Source organism: Eptatretus burgeri, chromosome 1 (assembly GCF_056783735.1).
Source record: "Eptatretus burgeri isolate ZD-2024b chromosome 1, Ebu_testis_v1, whole genome shotgun sequence".
NCBI lineage: Eukaryota > Metazoa > Chordata > Myxini > Myxiniformes > Myxinidae > Eptatretus > Eptatretus burgeri.
The window spans coordinates 128,697,445-128,716,119 of NC_140961.1; the positions used below are offsets into that span (position 1 = coordinate 128,697,445).

At 40.1% G+C, this 18,675-nt stretch overlaps 1 protein-coding gene across 7 annotated transcripts in view; it reads right to left on the reverse strand.

Moving 5' to 3' along the window:
• Positions 1 to 515: 515 nt before the first annotated feature.
• Positions 516 to 18,675, reverse strand: part of LOC147035394 (monocarboxylate transporter 12-like) — a 170,912-nt gene continuing 152,752 nt past the window's right edge. For all 7 annotated transcript variants that reach the window (XM_085897717.1, XM_085897725.1, XM_085897742.1 and 4 more), the window contains one exon: positions 516 to 2,867. In XM_085897717.1, coding sequence (XP_085753843.1) covers positions 2,680 to 2,867 — 188 coding nt within the window. In that variant the 3' untranslated portion in view covers positions 516 to 2,679. The remainder of the gene's footprint in view (positions 2,868 to 18,675) is intronic.

The following is an 18,675-nucleotide window of genomic DNA, read 5'->3' on the forward strand; positions in this document are numbered from 1 at the left end:
GACCTATTTGTTCTTCCATTTGATTTGAATTGAATTTATTTAATCCCATTCTAGATTCAATTGAATAATAATACTAAACGTCATGGACCAGGGTCAGGTGTCCGATGAAAACGGGGTTGCATTAAAGCGGGAGGTCTTGGTACCCGGTCATCACTGCCAGCATTTATAAAGTGGCAGTTCTAATTATGTTACGTAACACACCAGTACACAAATGCCACACAAAATACACCACATAAAAGAAGTCCTGGTGAGGGTCTGCAATCTCTGATTGCTCTTTTTCTTGTTTTGTGTGCACCACATGTCTGCCTCATTGCTGGGAGCCTGGCTGTGCCACTGATGCAATGCCCCCCTGTAGATTAGAACAGGAATTTGGCCAAGTTGCCAGCGATAGCTCAGCTTTGTATTAACTCACCCATAAGGAAGGAGATATAATTTTAAGAAAGCACCAAACCAAGCAATAAATGAGATTCTGTACTTTCCCCTGCTTTAGAAAGGAAATTGAAAAGGAAACAAAATGCTTTTCCACTTTATTCTCAGCTTAAATGGAAGCTCAATGCAGATAACTCATCCAGTCTGGATTAAAGTTGTGACCTCAAAAGAAAATTAGAGTAAGCACAGATTATACTCTTCCTGCCATTCACAGCCACTCTTTGCTTCCTGTCACAAAGCCAGTTTCCAATACAGATAGATACTCTACCAGCCACTCCACAAGCTCTCACCATCGTGAGCAGCCTTCCATGTGGTACCTTATCAAATGCTTTCTGGTACCAGTAGAAATCGACTACATCCCCCACACTTCCCTTGTCTATCCAATCAGAAACTGCTTCACAGAACTAAAATTTCTTACACATGACTTCGCTTGAGTACATCTGTGCTGACTGCCGTCAATTTAGTTTAAATTTATCTAATTGGTTCCCCATCCGACTCCTAATTAATGTCTCCCACATCTTCCCCACAAATGAAGTTAAATTAATTGGTTCTCCAGTTCCTCTCTGAATCATTTTCAAAATAACAGTTTTACATTTTCTCCTAACCAAACCATTGTTACCTGTCTTGACCCTAATGAATGGATTAATAATGCTTATGATATTCATAGATTTAGCATCTACTGCAACTTTAAGTGCAAGTTCCATACCACTCCAAAGAAAATGCTATACTGAAATTTTTACAAGTAAAATTAAAAAGAAGAGACCATCCATTGTTTAATGACAGAGAAAAGAAGTGAAACTAGTGTCGTGTGATAAAGTTCTGAGAGAATTGGAATTATCGAAAATCAACTGCTGGGGATTACTTGAACCCTGATCTTTATGAGATGGTTTGCTCTTTTATCATTACAGTATTACTTTCCATTCTGAAGGGAGGAAGCCAACACCAAAAAAAGTCAATCAAGAGAATACAAGAACACAAAATTATCCAAACTGGATATGAGGATGCTATCAAAGCCGGAAGAGTGATCCTTCATAACGTGAGAAATTTCCCAACTCAGTAAGCTCTGATTGCAGGTGAGACTGGTATTGACTCCGATTTGCATTTGTTCTGAAGATTTTTGGAGAAATCGTCATTTAATCTCAGTTGAATAAGTCCTCTGCAACGTGAAAGCAAAATCTATGATAGCAACTGCCTCCCAGATGTCTCTGTGCATCAGAATCTGGAAGATTAACAGAATATCAAAGGATCTACTAGGAAATTCAATGCAGGAAGAGCTCAAGAACCATTAGGCCCTTAAAGCCTGTGCAATCAGGGCAACAACTTTGTCCTCGATCCCCATGTCTCCATTACTTGAAAATACATATACAACGCAATTTTAAAACTATTTATTGTTTCACCACCTTTGCAGTAGCTTGATTAGCACACGAGTTATAGTGTGAACAAGCATTATAGTGCTCTGCCTGAGTAGCTCGATCGAGAATGATTAAAGTGGCTGCATTCATAACAAATATTGAGGTAGCTGTTAGATTTGTGAGTTGTGAGCTGAAATGTGATTTCATTTTAAAGCCAACAAGTGAAGAAGAGGGATGGCTTGCATTTGAAAGAGATATACATTTATCATGAATGGGAGGGCAAGGGGATGGTGGGAGGTGGAGAGTGCCCGAATGGAGAAAGAAAGGTAGGAAGGGCTTTTGTGTTTTCAATTGTTTTTGATTAGCTGAAAAATTAGCTAGCTCGCTTACTCTTCACGAAGGACACAGTGGGATCTTTAACATCCACCAACTAATGTAAGCAGATGGGAAGCCCAGTTCAATGTCCATCAGAGAGACAGCACACATATTAATGCCTCATCACGCCTGCGAGATATCAGGATGACAGTTTATAGCTGGGCCAAGATTCATACCTCGGCTACACAGCATGCCTATAGCAAGCATGTGTATAAATGAAAGTGGAGCCACAAATTGGTTCTGCATGTGTAAATGTGCTTGATCTCAAAAAAACACAAGACAGCCAATTACCTCTGATTCCCCAGTTCCAATAAAGTTGTGACAAACTTCAAGAAAGTACAAACCATGGCAACAGCACAGGTCATCAATACATTTGGCACATGACTGCAATTGCTTTTGATATAATTTCACAGAGAACAAGCGATTATCTTCGACTTATATACATTTCAAGACGTCTGGATGTCATCAAAGATATCATTTAGTGATGTTGAATATATCACTTCATATCACAAGCAATTGCTTGTCAAGCAACTTCCTGGATGTTAAGTTCACTGGAAGGATTTGATTTCCACTTTGGTAATCCATATGTTCGACCCTTCCAAAGACAGGCCATGAAGAGGGAGCCTTCAAAGAGGACCCCACTGAGCAGGAGGAAAGCACCACTCAACTGAAATGCTGCTGAGTATCCCCTTGTGATGTCAATTATCCAACCTGCAGGATAAAGTATGAAACACAAGGAAATCAGACACAGATGGAGGACATTCAGCCCATCATGACTGCACCACATCAACACCACACTAATTTATCAACACAAGATCCAAAGAAGAAAATGTAATATTTATTTATTTGTTTGTTTATTTATTTATTTATTGTTTGTGGTTTTGTGTTTTTTTAGATTCTCGTGGAGGATCTCTAAGTCTTGCTCGCGTTGTTGTTCTTCATCTTCCTATTGTGGACTTTTTTGTTTCACAACCTAGTTTTCATCGAAACTTCCTGAAACTTGGCATATATATGTAAAAATACCCTGCGCAGACAGTAACCATCTCCGATTTTGAAAATTCCTCCAAGGAAAAAGTTATGACGTTAAAATATCACCGCTAATGGAAATCGCCGGAAAATTTTTCTCCGAAACGAGGCAAGCTTTTTGAATTCTGTTTGCGGGAATCGAACAGGGCATTAGCAAAGATTAATTACCACACATATGATGCATCACTATGACATCATATCAATTTTTATGACATCATTCCTATTTTTTGACATTTTTGGTTTCACAACCCAGAGTTTTCATCGGATCTTCGTGAAACTTGCCATGTATATGCAGAAAGCCCACGCGCAGGTAGTAACAATCTCCGATTTTGGAAATTCTTCCTAGAAAAAAAGTTGACGTCATAATATCGCCGCTAATGGAAATCGCCTATACCATTATCTCCGAAACTAGGCAAGCTGTTCGAATTTTGTTTGTGGGAATCAAGCCGGGCATTAGCACAGATAATTTATCGCAAACCTGATGCATCACAATGACGTCATATTCGTTTTTATGACGTCATCATTAAGAGGATGAGGATCTTAGCTCATTTGAGCTTGTTTATTTATCTATATATTTTAATTTTTGTGTTTTGTTTTTTTTTTTTTTTGTGTTTTGCATTTTTTTGGTAAACATGTATGTATGTATATATATATATATATATATATATATATATATATATATATATGTTTACTTCTTCTTTGGAGAGGGGGCATGGGCTTGATTAAAAACATACAGCATCAGCAACACAAAACCCCCTTGATGAAACCCCCACCAGCAGCACTCTGTACACATGCACACAATCACCCATCAATGCTCAAACTACCAAAAAGTCCTTCAACATCCTCATACCCCTCTATCTCCATAACTTCCAGGTACCACTCTAATTATAATTTAAACTTATCCACTGTTTCTGCTGCCATTACCTTTCCAGGGAGGCCATTCCATGCATTAACTACTCTCTGAGTGAAAGTCCCCTGCCTTGCTACCGTCTTAACTCTCTTCTTCTTTACTCTCAGGCTATGGCCCCTGGTCCTATCACTGTCTACTCTGTTGAATAATTCATCTGCACTTATTTTATCTCTACCTTTCATTATCTTAAACATCTCTAACAAATCTCCTCGTAACCGTCTCTAACAAATCTCCTCGTAATCTCATAATTTCTAATGTATAAAAGCCCTGTCTCCTTCAGCAGTTCCTCATAGCTGAGTCTCGCTTGGCCCAGAATCAATCTAGTATCCTTGCGCTGAACCCTCTCAATGGCATCTATGTCCTTCCTGTATTGTGGTGACTAAAACTGCACACAATGTCCTGGATATAGCCCTCACTAAATTCCTGTACAATGTTAACACCACCTCTTTTGATTTATAGTTGATCCCCCTCCAAATACAGCCTAAAACCCCATTTGCTTTCCCAACAGCTGCCTGGCACTTGATGCCTCCTTACCTCCCATATCTATTACCACTCCCAGATCCTTCTCCTGTGTGACACGCTCTAAAATTACCCCTTGCATCCTGTAATCTCTATTTTCATTGTTCTTTCCCCAATATTGTTCACCTAATAAATGCCTTTGGTTTCTCCTCAATAGTGTTCCTTTTCTCACGACTCAACCACCTTGGCCTCTTTCTGCTTCTAATTTTACACCTCATTGGAATGTACTTACTCTGCACTCCACACATTTGGTCCTTGAAGGTTTCCCATTTCTCTGATGCTGATTGTCCTGTTGTTAGTCTCCCAATCTACATCACCCCATTCTCTCCTCATACTCTGAAAGTTTGCCTTCCTGAAATCTAATAGCGACTAATCTAATGAAGTGAGCAATACGTATTCACATTTTCTCATTGGCTAATGATCATAATTAGGAATTTTGTATTCATCACAACTTGGACAGAATATGAAAAAGGCAGTACCACTACTATATTTATCGTCAACCCTTTGTCTTTTTAAAGGAACCTTGTTATTAATGAATAGAATAACGTGTGTGTGTGTGTGTGTGTGTGTGTGTGTGTGTGTGTGTGTGTGTGTGTATGTATATATATATATATATATATATATATATACATCTATATATATATACATCTATATATATATATACATCTGAGTCGAGGATAAATGGGGCTTCTGAGGCAGCCATTCAAATGAATGGGGGAAAAGGGAAAAACTTTCTAACTTAAACCGCAAAAGCCCAAAATAGGAGACTGATTTTCTCCCCACCTATCCCCTTCCCTCCCATACAAGCAAATGTAAAATTGAGACTTACTGATTAAAGCACTTCTTTTCTTTCATATTTTCATTCCATTCAAAGAGCGAAACAATGAATATTTGTCCATGTTCTACTTTGGGGAATAACTTAATTTTCCTATTACATTCATCTCCATCGAGTATATTCACAAAGATTACTTTGAAACTTGGTTCTTGGTTTATGTGTCTTTGTTGAGCAGAGATGAAATGATAAACTTCTCTTAATGCCCTTGTTTGACCACCTCCTTTGCCACATATCATTTTGAGATTGTAGTAAATTGTTTTTCCATTGTTCAATTGATAACCATCAAAGTTTTCAGTCCATTCAAGGATATTTTTTTTTTCTTTACATCCTCCAACTTTTTTGAAATTAAATTTATCCGCTTATTTGTTTTATCTACTTTTGCCCGGTTATTTCTTCAATAAGACTTATTTGATATTTCTCACATTCTTTATGTTTCCCATTTAAATACCAAGGCTGATTACATCTCCACTCTTTGGTTTGGTTATAGCTTGATTCTATCATTTATAAATCAGTAAAAAGATGGTGGTAGCCTGTTAAAATTCCCAACCCAATATCTCAACACATACTTTTAACCAAAAGAGAGACTATTGATTCCATTCTCTAAAATATATATTTTATTATCAAAAGCTCCTAATGCTTTGTTATTTGTCTCTTCTGCATATAATTTGTGTTTATAAGTTCTTATGGTATTCATTTTTTCTGTACTCTTCCTTCTTTAAGGTTAAATAGTTGTGATGATGTTTAAAGTTTATTGTTTCCTTGATTTTATTTTTCTTTATTCCCTTTAGCTTCTTATCACACCTTTCAATGTTATTATTATCAATATACATAAAAGCATAAGACTTTGATCTCAATCCTATAAATTCACTTCTGACCTTCCCATCCAACTCATCTTTAAACTTACCAATAACCTTTTTATTCTTTGATGAAAACAACACATCACCTGACTTACAATTACTTGTATCAAATATATCAATATTATCAATCATATCCTCATATATATCACTTGTCTTAATTTCTAATATAAAACTATCTGTATCTATATATAACAATGACACATTATTCTTATACTTTGATTTTAAATTATTATAGAAATAGTCATACATTAATGAGTTTGACAAGTCAAGAATTGATGTTCCTATATAAATAGGTTTATCTATTTCAATACTCTCTTTTTTTAATGAATAGCACAAAAGTTCTCTGAAAACACCTCCGCTCGTTCAAAACTTGGTCTATTAATTAACGTTGAAGCCTGTTTCCAAGATGTAGCAAGTCTTATGTTTTGTCGATTCTTAACATTTTCCATAGTCTTTCCAAATACAGCATTATTCATTGATTTATAAAAGTCCTTCTCAAAATCTGTTTTTGCTTCTGTTCTCGTTTTTTGTATTAAAATCAACATACTTCTTTAACCAATGACTTTGTTTAAATTTCAAAATCCGATGAATTTTCCTCACTCTCAACCCAGCAGATAAATATTGTCTCAAGTTCCTTTGATGCAAAATATAACACTCTTTATCATTTAATGAAGTAGGTAGTTTTTCTGGAGATTGACCTTTTGTATTGAGTGACTGTTGGTAATCACTGAACCATTCTTTTCTTGGACTTTCTTTATCAGGGGCATAAGGTAGGTCTTTATGTTTGTGATGAAGTTCTTCTCCATATTTTAAATCAACCTCAAAATAATATCCAACTTCAGCTTCATCCAATTCTTTTTGAGAGGAGACAACAATGTCTTCTAAAACTTTTTTGTAATGTTTTTCTTTAACCCGTTTAAGTTTTCCATGAGGTAAAGATTGAGACATAGCCCACCAACACAAATTGTTAGCATCATAATACATCAGGTCAGAGTTGTCCTCATTCTTATTATAATCAGGAAGATATTTGTTATTTGCTTGAGCATATTTCTTGGAACATACTTGTGATATTCCTCCTCTTTTAGCCTTCTCGATCATTAAAGGCATATCTATATCACTGATTGATTTTTTTTTAACATTTTTAACAGAGCACTTCAAGCCAAACCCGGGGCTGTGTAATGGTGAGCGGGGTCTAATCCATTACAATTTTTTTATGACAGACTGTTCTAAAAGTTTCAAACAAATCAGCCAATAACAATACATCAGTTTTAAGATACAAATCATGATATTCTCCATGATTCTTTATATTAAACTTCTCCCAAACCTTTTTAGCTTGTGTGTAATCTCTATCGGAAATATGAGTTTTATTCAACTTGCCATAGAAACTTTCCCTTGAAGGAAGTTGTGTTTCTTTAAACTTCTCAAATGAATCAATTTAGTCATACAGATATATTCCCTTTTGTGATAAGCGATCAATCTCTTCTTGATTTGAGTAATATGATTTAAGATTCAGTAAGTTTTTAATATTAGATGCTAATTTAGATAATGAACTTGCCATAAACTTGTATGTGTCAAGAAATCTGATAGGGTTATGGGGGATGTATGAATTGTTTTTGTGAATGAGATGTATTTTTTATCTGTTAGGAATAGCAGAAATATCTCCAGATATCTTTGAAAGTTCATTTATAAATAGATGTTTGTCATCGTGAGAGTTGTTGTGAAGAAAGAAGGAATAAAGTTTGGGGGCTTGTAATTAAGATTACAACGTGAATGAGCTGGACCTCTATATTTACCAGTAAGATGACAGTGATCCCTAACCTTGACCTCTCCGTCAATTTTTTCCTCACAAATATGACAGATACTGTTCTTTCTAAATTCCTTTTTCTCTCCCCTTGTTAATGACATTGGTTTTAGGTTTTAACCATTATTTCTCTTCGTCTTATACAGACTTTTTCCAATCGTCTTAAAAACTCCTCTGAGGCATCTTCTCCTCCATAAAGTTCTAACTTGTATTCATCACCAACAGATGATTTGATATAATAACAGAAACCACAAGGAGTATATTTTTGATATTTATTTGTGTATGATTTATTTGGATTTGGAGAAACAGTATTTATCTTTTTAAGGATACTTTCAAAATCAGCATATATCACAGACGGATATTTTATAGATTTATTAAAATCTTTGAATGATATGTTTGAACTTGCTTTTGGTAAATTGATTATGGTTGATTTATGATTACTACAATATTTTGAATGTTGATTTAATTGTTCTTTTGTGTGAAAGGAGTCGAGACATCTCTTTCAAGGATACGTTTTACATTTTTTCTTATATAGTTGTGATTTGGTTAATCTTGATAAATTTTTGATGAAAGCATAATGTGATTTTTCCTTTGAAGTAAAGTAGAGAAGGTCAATGTGTGTTTCATCATTTTTATAGTTTGAAATTTTTAATATCTGAACTTTGTTTGTATCGTTAATCCATATCCATTAACAGATAGATTATTCATTTTCTCAAATTTAGGAATATCTCATTGACATTGGAAACTTTAAATCTTTAACATTCAATGTATTCTCGTATTTCTTGTAATGTTCAATCCTTTCAGGATTCCATTGTGGAGGATGTAAGTCAGCAAGAACAGACCATACAAAACATTTATTATCTTTGTTTTGAATATTAATGACTGCTTTATTAAGTTTAATCCCTTTGGTAAATCCATATAAGAAGAAGCTTGAAGAGGATCTGATTTTAAAATGTGTAAATCTAAAAAGATTATTTTTGCAAAGGTAAATCCACCACCTACTACAGTGTTATCAACATCTTGTTCTTGTCTCTGGAGTTCATCGTAAACATCACATCTTACAAAATCTTGAAATTATGAGATAAAGTGAGGGTTTGTCCTCATGTCAGGAGTAGTTTCATCGCCTTGTCTTACCATATTCAATTTTACTCCAAAATAAAACTTTAAAATTTTCATTTCACTTTATGTGTTTTTAATTGCAGTTTCAATACTTTGTTTAACCATATCAACAGCTTCCATGATTGAAGATGGTCCAGGGTCTTGAAAGCGAAAAAATCTTATTTTTATTTTGCCCTTTCAATGCCCCATCAGTGTTTTCAATGGAGAATTTAGCTTCCCTTTCTTCATTGTTCTTGTGTTTGCGTGATTGAAGGTGTTTATTATTAAAAAAAAATTAAGGAATATCATTATCACATCTATCACAATGTTTTGTTTCTTGGTCAAGTGGAGATATTTGTCTGAAAAGATTAAATGTGTGTTTGTTGGTTTGAAGGTGTTTTTTATAACATTTATATTCATAATTACAAACATCGCAGTATGTTGTATTCATCATATTTATATCACAAAACTTTGCTTAAAATAAAATTTATTGATGAAAATTAATTTAATTTACAGGTGAATCTGTGCTTAAAACCATTTTATCCTCCAACTTTTTTTCACTTAATAAATACAATGTATCAAGACACAAAAGACAAGTTTCAATCAATCTCATCATTTGTAAAAGATACTGAGAAATATGTCTAGGATGTAAAATTGAATAAAGATAAATATAACAACTATTGGATAAAAACAATTATGGTGAATAATACGAGTTCTTCAATTTCCTTCAATGGAAGGGCTTTTAGTATGTCTGGAAGAACATCAATTAAAGTAGCTCCAACAAAAGTTTCTCCTCTCCTTCTGGTGATATATTCAAAACCAGAAAAAGCAATGAAACAAGAAAACGTATCAAAAAAGAAAAACCTTTGGGATGAAGCTTCAGAAAGGAAAGATAAGACCATCTGTTATGGAATAGGCAAAGCCAAGAAGCGAACGTAGAATTCTTCTTGCATTCACTTCTAACTTTACCTATTTCTATGTTGCGAATATTAAACGCTGTGCGGTTTATAAACACGATCGGGTTTGATTTCTATCTTGCAAATATTAAACGTTGTGCGGTGTATAAACATGATCGGATTTGATTTCTATCTTGCGAATAAAAAAGAATTGAATAAATAAATAAATATACACTTCTGGTCATGATCTCCCGGCATGCATCATTCCCCATGACAAAAACCAGAAGCAAAAGGGACATAGCGGACGACACGGATTTCAAATTGCCAGGGTAATGTGTTGTTGTTGTTGTTGTTGTTGTTGTTTCCTATTCTTTCATGTGCATGCGTTGAGTATGAAGCTCACTACGTTCGCTAATATGCAAGTAGAAATTTGTATTTTTTTCAACAACTCCAAAGATGTAAATCCTGATGAAATAAAGGATGTTAATATATCAGGTGAAATGACATTTCGTTCAATAGTAGTTAAGGGTCATTTTAAAATTACCTTTAATCTAAAAAATGTTGTAGTTGAATCTGCTAATAAAAAAAGGTGTATATATGTATATATATATATATATATATATATATATATATATATATATATATATATATATATATATATATATATATATATATATATATATATATATATATATATATATATATATATATATGAAGACCACAAGGGGAAAACCAGAGATGTCAAGATAAGTCAATTTTGAAGTAACTGAAAAACAAAGTTTCAAGACTTTGGTGGACTGTTTAATAATTGTCATATAAATTTTTTTCCCAGTAAAAGGAAGAGTGATCATTGGCCGATCAAATTAAGCATGTAACATTTGCCACGCTTCTGTGTTATTTCATTTAAGAGCAAAGAACGAATCAATGTTGCAAACTGACATCACTGGTTATTCCCTTGTTTAATAATTGCCATGCAATTTTAACCCCGGATGTGTAGCAAATTCATGTTTATTTGCATACATTACATGACTTTGGTGATCACAGATTATTTTTTTTCAACATTAAACGGTCATTGTTTTTTTGTTTGATTGGTGTTCAACGCCATACTCAAGGGTATTTCGCTTATATGACGACAGATTCTCCATTTCTTACTCCATACTACTTAATATGATGGAAAACCGGGAGGAAATCAAGGATAAACCACCCCCGAGATGACTCCCTCATATACCTAAGCAGGTTGATTGGGCGGTGGGTACATCGAATGAGGATGGGTACTCAGACACGCTAACCATTAAGCCACGGCGTGGGTCCCATAAAAGTCACAATAAAGGTTTGACCAGGCTTGAATCACGATATGCACCAACTACGGAGCCCATGATATAACCAAATAGGCTATTGTAGTGCTCAGAGTTTATGCTGTGAAAGTTTTACAACCTTTCATTTTTTGTTTCTCAACTCTGAATATTATGGTGGAATAGTTAACATGAATGAAAGGGAGATAACCAGGAGTAAAGTACTGACAACTCTGGGTTTCTACTTGTTCAGCTTTGATAACACTTGTTTTTTCATTGCACGGCTAAACTTTATACCGTATAAATTGTGACACCCCTGGTTATTTGTTAAAGTAATATTGTGAGAGGAAACCTTATGTTGCCAACTATTGGCAGGTGCAATAACCCTGAAATTTATAAAAAGTGACATCCCTGGTTTTCCCCTTTGTGGTCTTCATATATATATATATATATATATATATATATATATATATATATATATATATATATATATATATATATATATATATATATATATATATATATATATATATCTATATATATATATATATATATATATATATATATATATATATATATTGTTGTGGTTGACGAAATTCACAAACCACCATCCATTCAGGTCCCTTAGGTGAGATATCTCGGTAAGTATATGTGTAGTTAGACCCAAACCCGTTGTCTAGAGGGAATAAATGTCATTCATGCGGGCTGCGACTCTTCAGGATAGCCCTTTTTCTTTTACTATCTTTATTTTGGACCAGCCTCCATTTTTACCACCACCAACCACGTCTCAACAGCCATCACACAACAACCACCAACCACAACTCCGCTTCACAACAACAACCACAACGCCGCTTCACAACAACCACCAACCACAACGCCGCTTCACAACAACCACCAACCACAACGCCGCTTCACAACAACCACCAACCACAACGCCGCTTCACAACAACCACCAACCACAACGCCGCTTCACAACAACCACCAACCACAACGCCGCTTCACAACAACCACCACCAACCACAACACCACTTCACAACAACAACCACCAACCACAACGCTGCTTCACCACAACCGCCACGACCTTTACCGTCACAACTCGCCACCGTCGCATCGCCACCATTCTCGCGCCACTTGTGGGCGCTGATACTGGACTCGTGTAGGGCGCGCACCGAGCAGCGTGTTCAAAAACATCACGGACTTTCCACAGAAAACGGATCAAAAACGACTCACGCCCACTTTTGTTCCGTCCAATCGGTGAGCGAGGGGCGATTTGGCCCCACCTCCAGGGCGTTGGAGGGCGGTCGCTATATGCAAATTCATTGATCAAAAAGCATTCACGCCCACTTTTCCTCGGGCCAATGGGGAGCCAGCAAGAGAGGTGAAGGGTCGGAGGCAGAGGGTCAAGGGTGAAAGAGCGAAGCCACGGGGCTTATAAAACGGCTGCGTTCGTCAGTCAAGTGGAGTTCAGTGGGAAGTTGAGAGTTCGAGTGTGCGGAGTTCAAGAGAGTCGTCGGTGGAGCTGGAAAGAAGTGGTACTAGTCGGAGTGAAGAGGACGGAGCTGTGGAGAGGTGACGGCGGCGAAGGCGGACAGGGGGTGCTCGCGTCGGTGCCGGGAGCTGCCCAGGGAGAGGCCAGTAACGCGACCGAGGTCGAGGAGGAGACGCTCGCCGCGGGACCCGAGACAGGGCAATATCCTCCTTCCCCCGAGCATCAGCAACCCCCTCCTGTTTCCCCCCGCGCTGAGATAGTGCGACAAAGGGGGCCCCTTTTCCCACCCCCAACCAGACACTGTCCGCGAGGCCCGCGGAGTTGAGGCGCCACCGCCGCTCTGCGTCACATCATCAGACGGGTAGGCCCGACACGGTCTCGGCCCCAGGCCCGCCTACCCCCCTCATCCTGGAGGGTGGTTCTCTTTTCTTTTGCTTTGGGAATATGTGTTGTCGGCGCCGTCTGTGAAGTAAAATTGTATAAGTGTTGCCGTGTGCCCGGTAGTCGGATAGATCTGCATTGTTGCATTTGCTTTTTGTGTAATATTGCATTGTCTTCTTCTTTTACATGTGCTTTTGGTGGAATTGTATATGTGTGCTTTCCGTTCATCGCGAAATAAATCTGCTTATTGTTGAACTGTTTTCCCGCTTCGCTTCGTCATTTCTTTCATTGAATCTCCATCTTGCTTCACGTAAAGGGTTGGTCGTGGGCTAAAACGCCCGATAATTAATCGAACCGTCGAGGCCAACGAATAACACCGCTCGGTTATCCCGATAGTACGGAACGGGTCGCTTAAAGTGGCCCGTGTCTGAAGTCGACCTGCGGCAAGGTGCGATCGCCCGGTCTACCCTCCGTGTGGGTACTTAGGTAGGTCGAATTTGGCGAGCAATCCTATCCCATGCGGGGGCCGATTGGCACGATCGTGGTGAGACCGAAAGGTCCACCCGTGACTGGTTCCCGGCGTTAGTCCGAGAGGGTCACGACTGGATTGTCCATCCGGTGGGCGACGTGCCGCGATTCGAGTTACGTGGCCGTCCGCACGCCGGCGGGCGCGAATCCGCAACACTGGTGTCAGGTTGTGCGATATAAACCCATCGCCCTCCTCGCGGCACTGGTATCGGAGAACGGGAAAACGGGCTCTCCTGTCTCCAGCTAAATTCACTGGAATCGGTCCAGGGGTGAGAGAAGCGACCCCCGATTCCCTCCAAATTACGAGCGAGCTAAATTAACCCTTTAAGAGAAATAAGATGGCGTCTCAAGGCGAGCGGGAGCCGGGGGTATTAGGTATGTGTCGTCATGTAGGATCCATGGCCCAGGTCGGTTCTTTTTATAATTATAACCCCACCACTAACTGTGGTCAGTGGGAGCGGCTTGAGCACGAACTTTGCTGGCAAACGGAGTCGCACAATGGCAGCACGGAGCGGGCTGATATTAATGGCACAGCACGAGGCGTGAGCTCCCAGTCACCGGTTCAAGGCACGTGGTCACGGCATGTGCCATGGCAGGCGTGGCAGGATGACTATGCGAGCATTGGCAGGCTTCAGGCACAATTGGGGGATGTCTTGGAAAAGGTGAAGCGTTATGAAGAATATATCGAGGAGGTGCAACGTGGAGTGGACGAGTCACAACGGCACGCAGACGCGCTTCAGAAAAATTACGTGTACAGGGGGACACAGCGATTGGACGATTTACTGGAACGAATTCGGTGGCAAAAACATGACTTGGCCAATAGAGTCGACAAATTACGTGGGAAAAAGAATTTGGTAGTGTTTTATACCCGTCAGTTGGAATATGCGAAGAGCAAACTGAACAAAAGAATAGAGGAACAGCAGATTGGTATCACCCAGGAAAGGAAACAATGGGAGGAAGAATGGAAAACCGAGCTCGAAAAGAAACAAAAGGAGCACGACTTGGAAGTAAAACAATTAATGGAAAAATTATTGGAGCAAGCAAGGCGGTTCAAAGAACTGGAGGGGAGAGTGAGGGAAATACAGTTGGAAGAGAAAAAATGTGAACACGATGGGGAGTTGGAACAATTGAAGGAAGAGATAAGAACAGGCAATCAGGAAAGAGAAAGCCTAGAATGGAAGATAAAAAGAGGAGAGAGACAGCTCGAGGAAAGGGCGGAGGAATTGCTGGAAAAGTCAGAACAGTTCGAAGAACTGCAGGGAGAATTGAGGGAGGAAGGAGAAAGGAAAACAAAGCTCGAAAAGGAAAAACGCGAACAAGATGGAGAATTGGAACTACTGAAGCGAGAGGTAAGGGCAAGCCAGTTTAAAAGAGAAATCCTGGAAGGGGAGATGAGAATGGGAAAGGAATGGCAGGAAAAACTAAATGAATACAGTAAAAAAAGGGACGAATTGAGGAGGGAAGCGGTGGAAAGAAGAGATGAAATGAGTGAAGAAGCACGCAAATTGAGAAAGGAATTGGAAACAAAAACTTCTGAGATACTGAAACACGAAAACAAAGAAAGAGGATTACAAGACGAACTGAGGATGTTAAAAGAGGAAAGGACGAGAACAGAGAATGAAACGTTAAGGAACCACACTGAGCAGATTGAACAAGTAGAAGCCAAAGCAAAGTCAGAGTGTGCGGAGATGAGAAAGGAATTGGAAAAGAAAGCTTCTGAGTTACAGAAACACCAGAACAAAGAGAGGGAATTACAAAACGAGTTGAGGATGGTGAGAGAAGAAAGAACGACAGCAGAGAATGAAACGTTAAGGAACCACACTGAGCAGATTGAACAATTAGAAGCCAAAGCAAATTCGGAGTGTGCAGAGATGAGAAAGGAATTGGAAAAGAAAGTTTCTGAGTTACAGAAACACCAGAACAAAGAGAGGGAACTACAAAACGAACTGAGAGTGTTAAAAGAGGAAAGGAAGAGAACGGAAAATGAAACTTTAAGAAACCACACTGTACAGATCGAACAGCTGGAAGCGAAGGCCAGATTAAAGAATGAGATGCAAGAAAGAGTAATGATGGAAGAACGAATCAGACAGGAGAAGGAAGTCAGCCAACTGAAAGAAATAACGAGATTGCAGAATGAGGAACAAGAAAGAGTACTGAAAGAACAAGGAATGAGACAGGAGAAGGAAATCAGCCAACTGAAGGAAACCACAAGATTGCAGAATGAGATGCAAAAAAGAGTAATGAAGGAAGAACAAATAAGACAGGAGAAGGAAGTCAGCCAACTGAAAGAAATAACGAGATTGCAGAATGAGGAACAAGGAAGACAGTGGAATAGGAAATACAAAGAACAAGGAATGAGACAGGAGAAAGAAATCCATCAATTAAAGGAAACGATGAGATTGCAGAACGAGGAACAAGAGAGACAGTGGAATAAAAACTGAAAGAGTATGAATTTGAAACGGAACGACAAAAGGAAAAAATTAGGTTGGAATACGAGGAGAAGTTGAAGGAGCAAGGAATGAAGCAGGAAGGAGAAATCAGGAGATTGAAGGACACAAGGAGATTGGAGAGGGAAGAACGAGAGGAACAATGGAATAGAAAACAAAAAGAACATGAATCTGAGGTTGACCAATTGAAAGAAAAGCTGAGGCTGGAGTACGAGGAGATAGACAAAGAACAGCGAATGAAACACAAAATGGAGATGAACCAAATGAAGAAAACCATGAAACTGGATAAGGAAAGACAGGAGAGGAAACGAGGAAGAGTAATTAGACAGCAGCAAATGAAACACAAAAAGGAGGTTAACCAAATGAAGAAAACCATGAAACTGGAGAAGGAAGGACAGGAGAGGAAACGAGGAAGAGTAGTGAGAGAACAGCGAATGAAACACAGGAAGGAAATGAGCCAATTGAAAGAAACAATGAGATTGGAAAACAAAGAGCAGGAGGAACAGTGGGAGAGAAAACAACAACTATATGAGTGTGAAATTGAACAACTAAAACGGAGAGCGAGATTGGAGTCAACGGAGATTGAGGAGCTCCGGAGGGAGAACGAACAGCTAATGGGGCTCAGAGAGAAAGAACGACTCAGATGGGAAGGAAAAAGGAACCAGGAAGAGACAGAAATAAGGAACAAGGAGAGAAAATGTATAGAGACACGGGAGACAAGAGACGAGGTGAAAGGAATTGCGAGGGAGAGAAAAGAACAATTAAGACGGAAAGCAAGGATGAGGTACGCGGAGATCGTGAAAGAGCAAGGAGTGAAAAACAGGGAAGGACGGGAGCGACTTAAGGAGAAAGCAAGGTTGACCTACATAAAGATAAGGGAAAGACGCCAGAAAGAAGCGGAGACTAATAGACAGGAGGGGACAACAGAAAGAATAAAATGTATAGAGACACGGGAGATAGAGGGTGAATTGGACAAGGTTAGTGACGCACACACACACGCAGGTGGTGGAGGATAATGGGGGTGAGCTGGCGGACTGGGTAGAGACCCAGTGCGAGCAGCGGGATGGCCTCCTCCAGGAACGAGGGGAGGGAGTATGCCCCCTTGAGGCGAGTCACGGCCAGGTGGGTTCGGTCGTGCTTTGCGAGGTTGAGGGGACGGGTGCTGTGCACAGGTGCACGGAGAGCTTGGGGGGTAGAGAGGCCCCGGAGACCCTTGTGGGGACACGAATCCCCAGTGTGGTTGTCCCTGTGCGTGTGGTGCAAGGCGTGAGTGCGTCCCCGTGTGTGGAAGCGACCCCGTGTGTGAGTGGTGTGGTGGCGATGGTGCCAGAGTACGTGCTTCCCAGCACGCCGTGTGTGGATGAGGCGCCGTGTGTGGATGAGGCGCCGTGTGTGGATGAGGCGCCGTGTGTGAGTGAGGCCGTGTGGGTGGATGAAACGGCCAGTGTGGATGAGGCACCGTGGTTGAGTGCCCCCGTGGGTGTGAGCGGAGTGGTTTGTATGAACGGAGCACCACGTGTGAGTGGTATGGTTTATGCAAGGGAGACCGTGTGTGTGAGAGAGCGGTATGTGAGGGAGATGTCGGTCGGCATGCGGGAGCACGCAGCCGCGTCTCCCGGTGTGAATGTAATGGAATGGAGTGTGAGCGTCGTAACACGCAGGTGTGCGTGTGTTGAATGGAGGCGACAACGGCGACATGTGAGGAAAGGAAGCCGGGTAGCGGCTGTAGTTGTTTCGGGGACCGTGCCGGGTTCACCCAGCAGTGAGCACGAGGTCCGTGCTGTGCAACGCACGAGGCCCCCACGTGCTCGCTTGCGAGAGTGAAGTCCCGGTCCGGAAACGCACGCGGTGGATTTGCCGATCCCGCGGACGGACAAAGTTTAGGCAGGATAACGGATTTGGACCGGACGGGTTCTCCACGCGATCGTGTGTGTTAAGCTCCAACGGGCAAAGCACATGTGTTCGCGTGGGGAACCCCTCGAGACGTGGGGCTTGTGTTTTTTTTTTATGCGCACGGTGACGTCATGGCTGCACGTGGGGTTGGAATCCGGCAGGAGGGGTATCCCTGCCGGATGGTACCGTCCAAGGAGGGACGAGGAACACGTGCAGCTGCATGACGTCACGGGCAGATGCAAAGTGCGTGAGTTGCCGCGCTGGTGCTGCGCATGGAAAAAAAAAAAAAAAACAGCAAGCGTCACTTTCGGTTGCACAGGATTCCTGGGCAAGGGGTGGAAGACCCCCTTCCCAGGGCACAGGATGGAAACTAGTTAGGGGGAAGGGTTAGCTTAGCTAGACCGGCTCCATGGGGCAGGGGTAAGTCCTCATGGGGCCCGTGGAATGGATTAGTTAGAGGGATTGTAGCGAGATTTAGGTTGGGAAAATGGAGTATGGGATTATTTGGAGACCGTGACAGACTTGTGAATGTGTAGTGGGGACGTAG